Source organism: Neoarius graeffei, chromosome 5, assembly GCF_027579695.1.
Source record: "Neoarius graeffei isolate fNeoGra1 chromosome 5, fNeoGra1.pri, whole genome shotgun sequence".
NCBI lineage: Eukaryota > Metazoa > Chordata > Actinopteri > Siluriformes > Ariidae > Neoarius > Neoarius graeffei.
Genome location: NC_083573.1, coordinates 113258621 through 113277642, shown reverse-complemented (window position 1 = coordinate 113277642; position 19022 = coordinate 113258621). Strand labels below are relative to the sequence as shown.

The 19022-nt window shown below is 42.5% G+C and overlaps 1 protein-coding gene across 1 annotated transcript in view; it reads left to right on the top strand.

Annotated features, from left to right (window-relative positions):
• si:ch211-234p6.5 (uncharacterized) overlaps nucleotides 1-19022 on the top strand; it is a 99811-nt gene that overhangs the window by 40113 nt on the left and 40676 nt on the right. Inside the window, exons 6-10 of the mRNA XM_060920874.1 lie at nucleotides 5386-5496; nucleotides 5613-5660; nucleotides 17563-17643; nucleotides 17841-17978; nucleotides 18145-18243. Coding sequence (XP_060776857.1) covers nucleotides 5386-5496; nucleotides 5613-5660; nucleotides 17563-17643; nucleotides 17841-17978; nucleotides 18145-18243 — 477 coding nt within the window. The remainder of the gene's footprint in view (nucleotides 1-5385; nucleotides 5497-5612; nucleotides 5661-17562; nucleotides 17644-17840; nucleotides 17979-18144; nucleotides 18244-19022) is intronic.

Genomic DNA, 19022 nt, shown 5'->3' with positions numbered 1-19022 from the left:
GTTGAGGTTGTCCAGTCGAGGGATGTCCTGGTTTACCGCTCTGTTTGCATTCTTCCTGTAGTTGATGATTGACTGGATCCCCTGCCACATTTCTCTTGTGTTGTTTTCCCTATAGCAGCTCTCAAGTCTCTGGGTGTATGTCCTCTTGGTATCCTTGATGGATTTTTGGAGCCCATATCGAGCATGCTTATACTCTGTGATGTCTCCTGACTTAAAAGCCGTGCACCAGTTCCCGATGCACACATCGGTGTTGAACCAGGGCTTCTGATTGCGAAACACATGAATACTCCAGGAAGGGATGCATATGGAAGTGCACCAGTCAATGTTGCTGCTGACAGTATCTGTATATTCATGTATATTATCTGTTGCCTCCTTAAAAATGTTCATGTCTGTGGCCTCCAAGCAGCCCTGCAGTTCTGTCAGTGCATTTTCAGACCACATCTTCATGGTCCTGACTGTGACTGGGTCTGCTTTAAGCCTCCTGGTATAAGGTGGGTTGAAGCAGAATTGCAAGGTGGTCACATTTTCCAAAATGTGGCTTGGAGACTGCAGTATAAGCATTTCTAATATTGCTGTAGCATTTGTCCAAAGTGTTGTTTCCCCAGGTGGGAAAATTCACAAACTGATTATATTTAGGGATGTTTTTCTGGAGATCACAGTGGTTGAAGTCTCTTAAGATAACAATAGCAGCATCTGGGTATAAGTTCTCATGTCTGCTGATCATATCATGCAGTTCTCTTAGTGCACTGTACTTGTTAGCTGGGGGAGTATATACACAGTACTCAGTATGATGCACTGCAGTTTTCTGGGCAAATAAAATGGTCTACACCTCAAAGTGATATGTTCCACATTTTCAGTGCATAATTGTGATATTACCATGTTGTCAGTGCTCCAGGATTATTTAACGAGGACTGCTGTTCCTCCCCCGCATGTTTTATTGCATTCTGTAGCGCTGCAGTCGGCTCTGTAAACACTGTAGCCTGCCGGTGTTATGGCTTTGTTGGGGATCCTCTGTCCAAGCCATGTTTCACAAAAACATAAAACAGAACAATTCTGGATGTGCCTCTGTGTAGCCATCCAACTATGAAGATCATCCATTTTGTTTGCCAGAGACTGGGTGTTGGTGAAGAGTATGATCAGGAGAGTTAGCCAGCCTTTGCTAACCAATCGGCGGAGTCTCCTTTCCACTCCTCCTGCTTGCCATACTTCCATGTCAGCCTCTGGGTGCTAGGAAAACCCCCTACTGCAGCCTGGCCTGGCTTCACTTCAGCGTGGAGTTGTAGCTCCAGGAAGGACTCAAGAACATTTAAGTTAAAATGTACTTTATGACTCAGTTCTCTCAGTTGTAATATAGTCTCTCAATCATACTTAACATGAGCTCTAATATGACACACAAAAAGACAGCAGCAACACTAATAAGGCAAGAACTATGTGATGCTTAACTTGGAGGGCTATGCTATGTCACACACAGGGGAGCGCCATCTTGGAACTTTTAAATTGAGATAGCTCATGAGGAACAGGGGTGCTCTCCATCAATACACAGGAGCGGGAGGGCGTTGTGGCTCCTGGGAGTTGTAGTCCATGGTGGCCATGTTTGAATGCTGCCATGAACTTGCATAGTCACTGACAAGACACCCCCCTCTCCTCCCAAGGTGTTTACTCTGGGAGTGCTATCCTTCCTGGGACGTCCTCGCTTTTTAGGTGCAGGCTTCTCTGTGTGCTGATTTTGAAATTCCCGAGTTAACATAGGATCTAGAATGTCCCTGGTAGGTACCCAGCTGCGCTCCTCTGGACTGTACCCCTCCCAATAAACCAGATACCCCAGGTTCCTTTGTCTGTGGCAAGAGTTGAGTATCTTGTGCCCTTGGTACACCGGTCCTCCTTCCAATTCCACAGATGATGGGTGTTCATTGGCTGGTGTGTTATCAACTAGAGGTCTATGAATGGCAGGTTTGAGACATGATATATGGAACGTGGGTGCTAAGCAGCAGTGTTATGGTAGATCCAGTCTGTATAAGACTTCATTTACCCAGTGAAGGACCTTGAAGTGACCAATGTACCTGGCACTGAGCTTCTTGCAGGCTTTGGGATCATGTAGGTCCCGAGTGGATACCCAAACTCTGTCCCCTGGTGAGTATACAGGGGTTTCACCTCTGTGCCTGTCTGAGTACTGATTGTATTTGCTGGCCACATGCTCAAGATGTTGGTGAATGTTCTACCATACCTGTTTGCTTCTCTTAAACTGGGCGTCAACTGCAAGGATGTGTGTAGGTGAGTTATCCCATGGGAACAATGGGGGTTGGTTTCCTAGAATACACTGAAAAGATGTGAGTTTGGTGGCTGACTGCTTGAGGGAATTCTGTGAATATTCAGCCCATGGGAGAAACTGGGACCAGTCCTTGGTGTTCTCTAGCAAGAACAACCTCTGGAAGCATCTGATCTCCTGGTTGGCACATTCTATTCTATTCTACATTTTTGAGGCTGTATCGGCTGCAATTAATGACATTAACCTGCCCTGGGACAAGCTGTGTGGAGTTACCACAGATGGGGCTCCAGCAATGACTGGCGAACATAATGGGATGGCCTCTGTGGTGTGCAGAAAAGTTCGCGAAAGCAGAGGTGAGGCTGTAAAAGTGCACTGCATTATCCACCAGGAAGCACTCTGTGCTAAGACTGTTCAGGTGAATGATGTGATGGACACGGTGGTTAAAACAATCAGTCTCATTCATGCAAAGGCATTCAATCACAGACAGTTCCAAACTTTTTTTGTCTGAAGTTGAAGCTGAATATGGAGACGTCATCTACCACTCAGATGTGCGCTGGCTCAGTCGCAGCACCATTCTGCATAGGTTTTACTCGCTGAGATTGGAAATTGACCAGTTTTTGAAAGAGAAAGGCAAGCCTCTTCATGAACTGGATGATCCCCTATGGTTGGCAGACCTGGCTTTTTTGGTAGATCTGACCAGCCATCTTAATGCACTGAACAAGAGCCTTCAAGGCAAAGATCAACTTGTCTCTCACCTGTACGCACACCTGAAAGCATTCTGTGTCAAGCTCAAACTTTTAGAGGTGCAACTACGCAACTTCAATGTAGTTCACTTCCCCACAATGTTGGAGCTGAAGACAGCTTTCCCGAATGCCAACATCTCTGCCCCCAAAAATATGTATCCGTGATCACATCTCTTTTGGCAGAATTTCGTAAGCGCTTTCAGGATTTTTCAGTCATTGAGAAAGACACTACTGAACACAACACATGTCAGGACAGAGAAGAGCATTGATGTGTAAGTATTCCTTGTTCGCTGGGAGATGGTGGATCCTCTCGAGCAGTGACAGAGACTTGGAGAAAACACACTACACATTGCACAACACAAGTAAGGGGACACAATTCTGATTGGATGCCAGTCATAAATAAATTTAGCACTTAACCAGCATTATCTTAGCATTATGATGAGGCAGAAATCCGAGCTGAATGTTATTCCTATGAGTGTAACTACTGTGTGACACACACTATACACAGAGAACACTTAGTGTTGCCACCTGTCCCGGTTTTTCCTGATTGTCCCGGATTTTCATGGTCTGTCCCGGAAAAAAAACATAAAAATCCGGGACACTGAATGTCCCAGTTTTTTGTACATAATGGGCAAAATGTGTATTTCAACTTGCGAGCCAGCTGAGAACCAGTTTGCTTTTCCGAGCTCGCCATGCTAAGCGGAGCCACGTCATTACGTCGCTGAATACGTCATTACGTCGCTGTATATGTCACGTACGTCGCTGTATACGTCAGTTACGGCACTACGTTTGCATAAACCTTGGCGCGAATATCAAAGCAAAAACACGGAAGAAGCAGCAGCAACAACAATAATAATAATGGATGACTTTGCGTTTGTACAGCTGCTGCTTCTTGTCGCTTAAAAATGGTGATCTTTCGCGGTCTTGTTATTGTTGTTGGTCTTAACAACTCCGCCCCCCGCTGACGTAAGCGGTTCTTTCCTCTGGCCCAGCAGAGAGTTGGTGCTAGCCTGGAACCGGTTTTTCTGGCCCCAGAGCCAGTTCTTTGTCAGTGGAAACAGAAAACCCGGTTCCAAACTAAGCACTGGCCCCGAACCAGCCCTGGAACTGCTTTGGTGGAAATGGGGCAATGGAGGATGCTTGGACTGATAAAAGAAACCGACTCTCTGTTGCAATGGTGAAGGCTGAGCTTCAAGTCAGGCTAAACTTTCAGTTGTCCTGTACTGAGTTCAAGACATTCATTGAAAATCAGCCAGGACTCATAGCAGCAGCAAAGAAAAACACCAAATATAAATGGAAGATTAGGTAAGATTTTGGTGAATTAAATGAAATCCAAATAGTCTTATCTGCCTACTACTGTATGTGCCCAGTTATATGTCCTCCTATGTATTTGTTTAGCCAAGAGCAGCAGAGGCACAGGCAAGCACAAGCAAAGCACACACCACACTCTAAGCAATCAGGTAAACTGTTTGACACTACACCTTACATTGTTACATTCAGGTATTCTTAGATACAATGAAAAATTAGATTATTTATTTTTATTCCAGGCGGCACGGTGGTGTAGTGGTTAGCGCTGTCGCCTCACAGCAAGAAGGTCCTGGGTTCGAGCACTGGGGCCGGCAAGGGCCTTTCTGTGCGGAGTTTGCATGTTCTCCCCGTGTCTGCGTGGGTTTCCTCCGGGTGCTCCGGTTTCCCCCACAGTCCAAAGACATGCAGGTTAGGTTAACTGGTGACTCTAAATTGACCGTGAGTGTGAATGGTTGTCTGTGTCTATGTGTCAGCCCTGTGATGACCTGGCGACTTGTCCAGGGTGTACCCCGCCTTTCACCCGTAGTCAGCTGGGATAGGCTCCAGCTTGCCTGCGACCCTGTAGAAGGATAAAGCGGCTAGAGATAATGAGATGAGATTTTTATTCCACATAAGCAAGCAAACAACTTAATTATGTATTCCCCTTTTACCTGTGCCCACTACTGCCCCCAGGTGTCCACAACCAAAAACTGTTGGAAATAAACCAAAATAATGAAGACCTGCTATATTATGTAAAGCAATTAACTAAACAAATAACTAGCAAAAGTGTCATTTTTACTAATTAGAGCAATACAATTTCAGCGTAGAAGGGCGATTTTTGTCTTGGGTTAGATGTGTGAAGGGCGCCGTTCCTTACAAGCAAAAAGATCGATTGGATGGTTGAAATGTCCAGGATTTTTGTCAGACACAGGTGGCAACCCTAAGAACACTACAAAACTGTACACACACACACACACACACACACACATTACAAACAAGGTATGCACTCTTTGTTTACCCATTATACAAAATGCTTTTATTAATACGGTGTGTGTGTGTGTGTGTGTGTGTGTGTGTGTGTGTGTGTAGGAGGCTCATTCTGATCAGCTGCCCCCCTTACCCCCCTCCAGAATTAACCATAATCATCCAGGTCCTCTCCATCACAGCACTGCTTCTGGGTGCACGTTTCCATCAAGTATGGTACTGTATAGTATTACACTGTATCTGTCTGTATGTTATTATTTCTTTTTTTTTACTGCCATATAAATATATTTGCATATTTTTTTCACAATATATCATGTTGTTTTGTGATGTAGTGTGAGAACGAGACACACACACTCACAGCACTACAGGGAGATACAGACGTGAGTAACACATGCACACACACACGCGCACACACACACACACACACACACGTGCACGCACGCACGCACGCACATATCCTGGCACTTCTATCTTTGTGGGGACACTCACTATAATGCATTCCTTAGCTCCTTACTCTAACATTAACTATCATCATCAACAACAAGTTTAATTTAGATGGTACCTTTTAGCAACCCATGGCACAACCAGGGGGAAAAAACAAACAAACAAAAAACAGAATGACAGACAAATCATTGAAATGAAGACTTGACAGTTAAGAGACATGCACAAAAAAAGGAAAACAACAAAATCACCGCAGCATGGGCATAAATACGAGGGGGTTTTGTCCTATGTTGTCTTGTATCTTGTCCTGGGGGGGGTGTTTGTATATTGTGTTTCTTTGTGTTTTTGTAATAGTTTGTATCAGACGTACTGTAAATGGCACAGAACAATTTTCCGAAAGGACAAATAAATATCCTATCCTATCTATCCATACAACAGATTAGCTCAAAGCATAGAAAAGGAATGAACAGTCAGTGTTCAGGAGAAGAGGGATAGCAAAGAGAGAAGAGATAAGATTTAAGTTAAGTTTTGAATTCAGGGAGAGATATACTATCATGAAGACTTTGAGGGAGAGAATTCCACAGCTTGGGGGCTGCAACCCTAAAGTGGAACCTAAAGTGGTTATGTACAGTGGGTGAAGGTTTAATGACAGTGCCATCAATGACCAGATTAAAACTAATACTAGAAGAGGTGATAGACTTGGAAACAATCAGTAGAATATTTATTTAACCAGTATTGATTTTTAAAAAGTTAGCATTAGATGTAGGGGGCAGGGCAGATGTAGAAGGCTTACATGTAATCAGCATCAGAATGAAAATTTCATTTATTAGCACAGCACACATTAATCAACATTTCTGTAAATGTGCCAGTGTTAGCCAGCAGGCTAATTTTCAACTATAATCCTTTGGCAAGATGTTTTGATAACCACTGATTAGTTGTTGTTTTTTTAAAGACAAATTAAAATAAAATTTTTCATGAAAAAAAAAACACATTAAACAGAACACCAGGATATTACAGGACACTATAAAAAGACAGCAACAATACTAAGACTAGACACCAACCATATTGGCTGACACAAAACCATAAAACATTCAACCACCACAAATACAGCAGAAATTCAAACCATGACACCAGATAACTTGGCCCAGGGGTAGCACGGAGATAATGAACAGAAGAGGACCTAAGACAGAACCCTGTGGAATGCCATGGTAGACTTGTACTTGGTGATGGAAATAAACTGCTGTCTATCTGTGAGAGAGGACTTTAACCAGGAAGAGTCAGAACCAAAAATACCAATAGCAGAGAGATGGGAGAGAAGCAGTTCATGAAAGAGAGTGTCCAAAGTACAGCTAAGATCCAGGAGAAGGAGGATATTCAGAGCCCCAGCATTAGTAGAAGAAATGAGGTCACTAACTACCCTAAAAAGTGCAGACCCGGTACTGTGAGATGAGCGAAAATCAGACTGAAATTGTTCATAAAGATTATTTGCAACAAGATGTCCCTGTATCTGGGTGACAATAATCCTTTCAAGAAGTTTTGCAATGTAAGGTAGGTTAGAGATCTGTCTATAGTTACTAAAATCAGATGGACAGAGGTCAGGTTTTTTTTAGTACTGGAGTGACTGCTGCAGTTTTTAGGTACAATACCAGAGATAAGGGATCTGTTAATCAGGCGAGAGATGGGCTTAGTGATAATGGATGCCAGTCTTTTTATGGAGGGGGAGGGAGCAGGGTCTAATTGATAGTCTTAGAATGTGAAGTAAATTTTCTGTTTCCCCTTCAATAAAGATTGCAGGCAGACACACTTAATGAGACACAATGATAGATTTTATTAAAAATGGTTGGTTGAAGAATGGTTAAGGGCTTCTTAAATTTTTTATTATTTCAGAATATTTGTAATCCTTTGTTTGAAGGAGGAAAATGGTGTGTGTGTGTGTGTGTGTGTGTGTGTGTGTGTGTGTGTACAGTAGTATCCTTATCTGTGGTATGGATTAAATATTTTGAGAAAGAGCATTTTGTTTTGAGAAACCAGAGAGTGAAACAATCAAAGCAAAAACAAAAGAATGGTATAGTCAAGTCAAGTTTATTTGTATAGCACTTTTAACAATAAACATTGTCGCAAAGTGGCTTTACAGAATTTTAACGACTTAAAACATGAGCTAATTTTATCCCTAACCTATCCCCAATGAGCAAGCCTGTGGAGACGGTGGCAAGGAAAAACTCCGTCAGACGACATGAGGAAGAAACCTCGAGAGGAACCAGACTCAAAAAGGAACCCATCCTCATTTGGGCAACAACAGACAGCCTGACTATAATATTAACAGTTTTAACATGAGGACAGTTTCGTTGATGTTATAGCTCTTCATTGATGGAAACTTGAGTGCAAAACTGTTCATGATAACTGCAGTCCAAAAGTTAGCAAGACAACTGTAGTCCTCAGCCATAAAAGCATTATATAGATATAATATAAGCAGTATATAGATGCATCTCATCTCATTCTCATCTCATTATCTCCAGCCGCTTTATCCTGTTCTACAGGGTCACAGGTAAGCTGGAGCCTATCCCAGCTGACTACAGGCGAAAGGCGGGCTACACCCTGGACAAGTCACCATGTCATCACAGGGCTGACACATAGACACAGACAACCATTCACACTCACATTCACACCTACGGTCAATTTAGAGTCACCAGTTAACCTAACCTGCATGTCTTTGGACTGTGGGGGAAACCAGAGCACACGGAGGAAACCCACGCGGACACGGGGAGAACATGCAAACTCTGCACAGAAAGGCCCTCGCCAGCCACGGGGCTCGAACCCGGACCTTCTTGCTGTGAGGCGACAGCACTAACCACTACACCACCGTGCCGCCATATGTAGATGCATAATATATATAATTTTTTTTCTATATATGAAAAGAAAAATATGATTAAGTGATTAAGTAAAAACTAAAGAATGAATATATAAGATGTTACAATCCCAATTCCAAAAATGTTGGGACACTGTGTAAACCGTAAATAAGAATAGGATGTGATCATTTGCAAATCATGGAAACCTTACGGGTGGCATGGTGGTGTAGTGGTTAGCGCTGTCACCTCACAGCAAGAAGGTCTGGGTTCGAGCCCCATGGCCGGTGAGGGCCTTTCTGTGTGGAGTTTGAATGTTCTCCCCTTGTCTGCGTGGGTTTCCTCCGGGTGCTCCGGTTTCCCCCACAGTCCAAAGACATGCAGGTTAGGTTAACTGGTGACTCTAAATTGACCGTAGGTGTGAGTGTGAATGGTTGTCTGTGTCTATGTGTCAGCCCTGTGATGACCTGGTGACTTGTCCAGGGTGTACCCCACCTTTCGCCCGTAGTCAGCTGGGATATGCTCCAGCTTTCCTGTGACCCTGTAGAACAGGATAAAGTGGCTAGAGATAATGATATGAGACAATTGGCGAGTGAAAAAAGAAAAGGAACACCATGTGAAAGTTTGGGCACCCCAATACATTTTAGTTCTCAGGTAACTTTTACCAAGGTTCCAGATCTTAATTAGCTTATTGAGCTGTGGCTTGTTCAAATTCTTCGTTAGGAAAGGTCAGATGATGCAGAATTCAATGCTGTATAAATTATCTGACTCCTCAAACTTGTCCCTAAAATCAACAGCCATGGGCTCCTCTAACCAACTCCCACGCATTCTGAATAATAAAATAATTATTTTATTGCTCTCACGGAAGGCGGTCGCATTTCTTTGCCTCTCCTTCCCTTATCTTCCCTGCTTCTGCTTCTCTTTCTTGTCTGTCTATTGTCTATACTTTTGAGAGACACTCTCCGCACTGCTCTCCAAAATAGAAAATCATGGAATTGATAAACTGGTCTCTTCACGAAATTGACACAATTTTCTCGATGAGGAGCCTGGGTTCGGGGGAACTAGCCTGTCCTGCCAGAATGTTCACAGCTGGCTACACGATGGACGCGTGGCAGAGGTGATGGGTCATGTGCCTGGTGGTTCTTTCTGTGGAGGACATTGAAGACATCTACCTATTCGGAACCATGATTACAGGTCTTTTGCTGATTGGATTAGGCATTGCCCTGGTTTATTGAGGAAATCAGAAAACAGTGACAGCTGTCCAAAGCCCCATAAAGCTACGTCTAAAGAATGCGTCTACTCACCCCAAGACCAAACAATCCCAATCTTATCTGCTTTTGGCTCCCTCAGACAGCACTGGCCTCGGCCAAGGCCATTTCTGGAACAACAACTCCCCCTGAAGATCACTGCAGTGAGACACTCTTGCATTCCTTCCCCCACTTCCCACGGTCACTGCTTTTACCCCCAGCATGACAAGTGGGTAAGCGCCGTCATCGGCTGCAGGACCGGACTGCTTGTTTGCGCTGGGTTACCTATACCTCTGCCCCTCCCCCAGCCCCTCCCCCTTACCCCCCTCCCATGATTGCCCACTCCCTCACCCCCTTCCCCCTCGAGTCCCGAGTTTTCATGTTGTAAAGTGTACTGTGTTATTTTGTGCTAATGTGTTGAGGTCTTTTTTTTTAATGTTCCCACACTGTACTCCCCACAGGAACATAGTGTGGGGGTTGCTTTTTTCTCCTCTGCTCCCCTCATGTTACTCTATATTTTTCATCCCTGTCTTCCTGTCCTGTCTACTCCCCCTGTGTCAATTGTATGTATGTGTATATGTATGGCCGGGTTGTTGGCCAATTTCGCTGGTACTTGTGACTAAGTGACAATAAGGGGTTCATTCATTCAATTGATGCCCACAAAGCAGGAGAAGGCTACAAGAATTTAGCAAAGTGTTTTCAGGTAGCTGTTTCCTCAGATTGTAATTATTAAGAAATGGCAGTTAACAGAAACAGTGGAGATCAAGCTGAGGTCTGGAAGATGAAGAAAACTTTCTGAAAGAACTACTCATTGGATTGCTAGAAAGGCAAATAAAAAAACCCTGTTTGACTGCAAAAGACCTTCAGAAAGATTTAGCAGACCCTGGAGTGGTGGTGCACTGTTCTACTATGCAGCGACACCTAAACAAATATGACCTTCATGGAATAGTCATCAGAAGAAAGCCATTCCTGTGTTCTAGCCACAAAATTCAGCATCTGAAGTTTGCAAATGAACATCTAAATAAGCCTGATGCATTTTGGAAACAAGTCCTGTGGCCTGATGAAATCAAAATAGAACTTTTTGGCCACAATGTGCAAAGGTATGTTTGGAGAAAAAAGGGTGCCAAATTCCAGGAAAAGAGCATCTCTCCAACTCTGAAGCATGGATGTGGATTGATCATGCTTTTGGGGTTGTGTTGCAGCCAGTGGCACAGGGCACATGTCATTGGTCAAGGGAAGCATGGATTTGAATAAATACCAGCAAATTCTGGAAGCAAACATCACACCATCTGTAAAAAAGTTGAAGTTAAAAAGAGGATGGGTCCTACAATAAGACGATGATCCAAAACACACTTCAAAATCTACAATGGAATACCTCAAGAGGCACAAGCTGAAGGTTTTGCCCTGGCCTTCACAGTCCCCTGACCTAAACATCATTGGAAATCTGTGGATAGATCTCAAAAGAGCAGTGCATGCAAGACAGCCCAAGAAACTTGTAGAACTGGAAGCCTTTTGCAAGGATGAATGTGTGAAAATCCCCCAGGTAAGAACTGAAAGATTATTAGCTAGATACAAAAAGTGTTTACAAGCTGTGATACTTGCCAAAGGGTACTTACTAGGTACTAACCATGCAGGGTGCCCAAACGTTTGCTTCAGGCCCTTTTCCTTTTTTTGTCATTTTGAAAATGTAAAAGATGAAAATAAAAAATAGGTTTTGCTTAAAATATAAAAGGGAATGAGTCATCTTTAACTTTATGCCTTTTGGAGATCATTTCATCTTCAACTTGCTTAACTGTTCACAGTAACAGCAATTTTGACCAGGGGTGCCCAAACTTTTGCATACCACTGTATCTGGAGTCTGTGTAAATGTTTGTGGTGCACCTGCTGGCCAAGGTACATGCTTCAATGATTGCTTTCAGTTATGCTTGTTGTGCTGATGCATTTGTCTGACTACAGTACTTCATGTGTTGATGTTACTGCCCAGGCTGCCAGTCTCTTATTGTTTACCACTTGTGAGGACCCATCTGCAAACAACACCTGTTCTAGATTGTGCAGAGGTTCTTCCTTCAGTTGTCTTTGTTTCTCCATTGTCTGAACAATTTCAACACAGTTGTGGTCTTCTTTGACTTGTAGCTCTGGTAAGAGTGTTACTGGGTTCACAGGAGATGCTTTTTCAATGATGACATTGGGGCAGCTCCAGAATGGCTATTCATTGTGTCCATCATGCTGCAGTAATTTATGACATGTCACTCAAAGTGATAATTTTGTGTACAGCATGTGGGCATTTCATTGTGTCTTTGATCCATCATGATGGTCAAAGCCATGGCCAGACATGTGGCTTGAATCACTTGAATTGTTCTCAGAAACTTCCCCCATCCCGGTGACACTTCATCCAGTCTTGCTGAGTAATATGAGACTCATCTGCTCATTCCTCCATGCTCTCAGGTCAGGACTGTTCTATATCCATCATGTTCATGAGCATACAGGATGAAGGGTCGATTGGTGTCAGGGATTCCAAGAGCTGGTGCTTGGCACAAGACTTGTTTTAAGATCTTGAATACTTCTATCTGCTCACTGTTCATCTGCAATTTTTCTTTGGAGTCCTTTCTTCCTTTCAACATGTCATTCAGTGGTTGAGCTATGATTGTGTATGAATCAACTGACACTCTTAAAATTGCAGAGTCCTGGACATGAGCTAAGACAGAGGAGGTTATTTTTGGCCAACCTCAATTCACCATTGCTCCAGTTGTCACACATCAGGAGATTATCAAACAGTCTGATTCATTCAAATACTTAGGGGTGTATGTGGACAGCGCCCTCTCTTGAAATGCTCATGTGGATTATTTGTGCAACAAGTTGCAGCAAAGAATCTACTTTCTAAGGAGACTTTGAACCTTTGGAGCCAGTGCAGCTATTCTGGACCAGTTTTACACAGCCACCATTCAGAGTGTGCTGTTGTATGCAGCTCAGTGTGGTTCTGTGGCCTCTTAGTGCAGCTGAAGAACAGGATATTGAGGCTTCTTAACATCTGCTCCAAAATTGTGGGCCACTTGGTGGAGAACAAATTCACTGAGCTGTGCAGAAAACAAGCTGTACAATTAGCAGACAAAATTCCATGGATCCAGCTCATGTGTTGAACAGTGAATTTGAGCTTTTGCCCCCTGGGAGGCATTTCAGAATGCCTTGTTACAGAAGGAACAGATACAAGAACTCCTTTGTGCCACATTCCATCACACTATTAAACCAGAGGAAGATCAAATGAGCACATTATTGTAGACCACATACTAGTTTTTTTTCAACTAGTTTTTAAATTATTTTTATGATGAATGTTTGTTGATGTTGTTTGATGTGTGTTGTTTCTATGTCTTGGGGGCATCTGGTAGATCATCTCATGTAAATCAAATTTCTGTTTTATGGATAATAAAGTTTTATCTTATCTTATCTTATCTTATCTTATCTTATCTTATGACTATAACTCATGAATTGTAGTGGCTGGTTTGACTTCATGGATTGCTTTTCTTCAGTCAGCAGTCATCACTTGTTTCCCTTGTGAGATTTTCTGTCCCAGATTGATCACCTCTTGTTGACAAAGTTGAGCTTTTAACAAGCTCGACTTGTGGCCCTTTTTTTGCCAAGAAGACCAGGATCATCAGCATGTCCTTTTTGTGTTGTTCTTCTGTTTCAGCTGCAAGCAATACATCATCCACATAATTGATGATGACAGATGATGTTTCTGGAGCTTCTCTGAGATGATGGCAGAGTGTCATGTGATACACTGTAGGGCTGCTGTGAAGACCTTGAGGTAATCTGGTCCAGGTGTACTGTGTTCTGTTTACTGTGAGTGCTAGCCATGGCCTAATCTCTTCAGCCAGTGGCACTGACCAGAAATCATTTGCCGTCTCAATCACAGTAAACCACTGATGTTCTGGCTTGCGAATATTGAACAGGGTTGAAATGTCTGCCACCAGTGGATTTTATTTGTCTTCATCTATAGCTTCATCCAAGGTTTCTGAGAGTGTGGCGTGCTCACCTGGAGTCAGTAAGGCATTCAAAACCATTATTCCATCATATGGATGCAGATTATAAATACCTCTGAGGTGACAAAATTTGTACCAGGTTTTCATCCCATCTTCTCTGGGATGTTTCATGTTTTTTTCTCCACTTGTCAATATCAACAGGAGCAGGTACCTGCTGTTGATGAATCAATACTCCAGTTCTAGTTCTTTTCTGTAATGGGCTATTTCTTTGCTCTGATAATCATTGGAACTTTCACTTTCATGCATCTCATTCATCTGAGTATGTTTTTGTCATTGCAATTTGCTTTTTCACATCTAGGGGTGACTTCACTTCAGAGTGAGGTGGTGTACTAGGCATGTGCATGAGTATTTGGAGTGGAGGGAGCAGTAGAAGCATTTCTCAGATTTTTCTTTTTTTCAATAATTTCTGTTCCAGCTCATCCACTCTAGCTTTAGACCAATAAAACTTTTGTTCCAAATCAGCTTTAGATTCAAGCTGCTGCTGTTTAAGATTTGCACTTTGCTCAACTTCAGCATAGACACTTCTCTCCATGCTCTCTCACATTTTTCTCTCCCTCCAGACAGCTTCATTTAAAGCAGATAGATGGCTCTCATAGTCTTTAAATCTATCCATTTCAGATTTCATCTGAATCTCCTGGCACCTCCAAATATGTGATAGTCACCAAAGCTTGCTTAAGCCATTTCTCGCTTGCTTGTCATGAGTTGCTTGTGGTTTGTCACCTGCTTTTTTAACCTCTTCCATGCACCACAATGATTTGTGAGCTATGTGACACTTCTAAGCTAGCTCCTTTTCCACTCGTATTAACTCTGTGGTTTTCCCAATAATGTCATGGAGTTCATTCACCACATCAGCTTTGCTGATTGTGCTGTTAGGCTCAGCATTAACTCTTCCTTCCACCATGGCTCTTTTAATCAATTCACAAAATCACAAAACACTTTAGATGTCTTCACTCACATACAAGATTCAAACAGAAAAAGACGTAAATCAGACAAAAACACATGTCGACACAATTAAATACTTCTGCAGGAATTCATGTTGAGGCCTTTCTCTGTGCCTCAGAGCTCTTCACACACACACACACACACACACACACACATGGCTTCCTTCATAGCAGTACACAACTGGCTCATGTGCATATATATAATCCACTATATGACTTGACAGTGTCACTTGCAAACACAACACTTCAGCAAACAAACATCCACATTCAACATACCTCAACCCACATTCACACAGAAACTTCACCAGGAAGCGTTCCCCTTAAGATTTTTCCTTTCCATGCATCATAACCACCCACAAAAACTTGCTTGCAAACTTTATTTAGCCTCACTCCACTTCACAAGTTATTTTTGATATGGCCTGAGACATAAAATGTTCCACAGCAGGAAATAAAGTGGATTGATGGCTTATCTCCATGATGAGCACTTTGTTGTTTCCTCTTGTAAAACACTCACAGGATCTCAGTCATATCCTGCCGACTCTGTCAAGTCAAGTTTATTTGTATAGCGCTTTTAACAATAAATATTGTTGCAAAACAGCTTTACAGAATTTGAATGACTTAAAATATGAGCTAATTTTATCCATAATCTATCCCCAATGAACATGCCTGTGGCAATGGTGGCAAGGAAAAACTCCCTCAGATGACATGAGGAAGAAATCTTGAGAGGAACCAGACTCAAAAGGGAACCCATCCCCATCCGGGCAACAACAGACAACATAACTATAACATTAACAGTCCTAACATAAAGTCAGCTTTGTTGATGCTATAAACCCCCCACCGACAGAAACCCGAGCACAAAACCATTCACGACAACCGTAGTCCCAAAGTCAGCAAGTCAACTGCAGTCCTAAAGTCAGCAAGTCAACTACAGTCCCCAGCCACAAAAGCACCACTGCAAGAGTCCAGAGCATCCTCCAGTCATGACCCCAACTGTCCACATGGGGCCGCCCTCCACAGGAGCAATGTGGTGAGACTCCAACCAGACATAGGGCATCAGGATGGATCAGGCAGGTCCGAGGAGCAGAAGAGGTCAGCACCTCGATCCCAGGATTGACATGTAACTCAGAGGGACAGATTGGGGGAAGGAGAAGAGAGAGAAAACACAGGTTGTTAGGTATGCCCAATGTCACCTGAATAAGTAGGTACAGTATACATTTTGTGCTGAGTACAAGCAGGGACTCTGGCAAAACTAACTATGACAGCATAACTAAAAGGAGAGAGCCAGAAGGTAACACAGGCATGAGGGAGCCCTGGGACATAAAGCAGCCAGCCACTACACCATCAACAAACTCGAGTGAGCAAGCGAGTGGGGACTGACAGCATCCATACATCCCAGTTTACCAAAACACTCTATGTCTGAGGACCCTCCAGATCTACACCTTTACCTCATAAACACCATTAACAAAAGGCTTGACTAAACAGATATGTTTTCAGCCTAGACTTAAACACTGAGACTGTGTCTGATTCCCGAACACTACTTGGAAGGCTGTTCCCTAACTGTGGGGCTTTGTAAGAAAAGGCTCTGCCCCCTGATGTAACCTTCACTATACAAGGTACCAGCAGATAGCCTGCACCTTTTGATCTAAGTAGGCATGGTGGGTCATAGAGGAGCAGAAGTTCACTCAGGTACTGTGGTGCGAGAACATTCAGTGCTTTAAAGGTCAAAAGTAGTACTTTGTAATCAATACAAAATTTGATTGGGAGCCAGTGCAGCGTGGATAAGACAGGGTTGATGTGGTCATATTTTCTAGTTCTAGTTAAGGACTCTTGCTGCTGCATTTTGAATTAACTGGAGCTTGTTTATGCACTTATTGGAACATCCAGACAGTAAGGCATTACAATAATCCAACCTGGAGGTAACGAAAGCATGAACTAGTTTTTCTGCATCATGTAGTGACATTAAATTTCTTATCTTAGCAATATTTCTGAGATGAAAGAAAGCTATCCGGGTAATGTCATCAATGTGAGTTTTGAATGAAAGACTGAGGTCAATAATCACTCCGAGGTCTTTTACTGCTGCATGTGAAGAAACAGAAAGGCCATCCTCTGTCAGTTGTTAGATTGTGAAGTAAATTTTGAGGGTTATACCTGTTAAAACTGTTAATATTATAGTCAGGCTGTCTGTTGTTGCCCAAATGAGGATGGGTTCCCTTTTGAGTCTGGTTCCTCTCGAGGTTTCTTCCTCATGTCGTCTGAGGGAGTTTTTCCTTGCCACCGTCGCCACAGGCTTGCTCATTGGGGATAGATTAGGGATAAAATTAGCTCATCTTTTAAGTCGTTCAAATTCTGTAAAGCTGCTTTGCGACAATGTTTATTGTTAAAAGCGCTGTACAAATAAACTTGACTTGACTTGACTTAAATTTTCTGCTTTCCCCTTCAATAAAGATACAAGTGGGTACAAAAGTTGAAGGAGAAAGAGAAAGTTTTATTGATGCTTCATGTTTGCACACAAGTGTCATTCTCTCTCTCTGTGCTAGAGACACTCTCACTCACTTCGGACACTCCCCAGTTTCTTATCACAGTCTTTCCCATAACACCCAAGTCATAAAGGTAAAGATGTTAATGTGGGCACACACACATAGCATAGAATTACACCAGGCCTGAAATAAGAAAGATTTAAGAAACCCTTAACCATTGTTCATGGTTCTCAATATGAGCGAGTACACACATACACACACAATAACACTTTTTTGATGTCTCTCTGTATTGTTAGATGGTTCTGACTTGTTTGTGTGGCTGTGACAAAGTACTACAGACTCTCTCTGTAGAACTGGATCTCCTACAACAGGATAAGGTGATACACTACTGTTAGGAAAAAAAAGACTGAAAAAATATTTTACATCTCTCTCTCTCTCTCTCTCTCTCTCACACACACACACACACACACACACACACACACACACACACACACACACACACACTTCACAGATGTTCACTACATACTGGATTTGTGTGTATGTGTGTGATTGTGTATTTCATGGGTGTGTGTAGGAACATGCTGAGTTTGCCTTGGGCATGTCTCGTATAGAGCTGGGCAGAGGGCAGTTGAATAAACAGTATATATCCCAGAAGGCTCTGCTACAGGAGGAGCTGGTCACCATCAGAGCCAGAATGTGTGATATATCACAGGTATATAACTATGTGTGTGTGTGTGTGTGTGTGTGTGTGTGAGAGAGAGAGAGAGAGAGAGAGAGAGATGTAAAAGATTTTTTCATAGTCATTTTTTTTCCCTAACAGTAGTGTGTGTGTGTGTGTGTGTGTGTGTGTGTGTGTGTGTGTGTGTGTGTGTGTGTAGGAGATGGAGAGGGTGTGGTTGGACTACAAGAGGATGGAGAGTGAACTGTGTGTGTTTCGTTCTCACCTGCAGCATATTTGCCATTTTGGACTTCCACAGGTACTAATATGAAATACAACTGAAACATCATCACCGCATCATCTCTGCCTTCAAAAAAACTTAACATTTTGACTGTACAGAAAGTGTGTGTATGAACTGTTACAGCAGGTATATTCATGTACATTATTCTTATAACAGAAGAAGATTAACTACCAAAATTAGTCAAGATCTGTCGAGTACAGTCGAGACTTACAGTGCAGTCTTCTTAAACAGTCAAAAACTACATTTCTGAAGTAAAATGAATATAGTTGGTAAAATTATTTACAATACACAATTTTAGTAGTTATTTACCCCAGTTACTGTGAGACCCCTAAATTAATTCTGGTTTAGTTTCCATTAGAAATCACATCATTATTTGCATGGATTCGATTTGTGTGTAATTAAAGTGCCACATGAGCTCATTATAAAGTCACCTGCTCCTGAAAGAACCTAGGATTTGTTCAAGAACATATATAAACACACAGCTTCATGAAGACCAAGGAGCAATCAAAATAAAATCAAACCAAAGTTCTGGAAATCCTGAAATCCCACTCTGGATCCCTGAGACATCAACAACTTCTGACCAGTATCACTTCTCTTTTCTTTCTAAACTCCTCAAATGCACTATCTGCAATCAACTATCTCACACACTCTCACAGAACAACCTCCAAGATCCTAACCAGTCTGGCTTCAAAGCAGCACATTCCATAGAAACAACTCTTTTGGCTTTCACTGAAAAGTTGCATGCTGCTAGGTCAGCCAAATTGTCATCAGTTCTCATGCATCTCAACCTTTCAGCA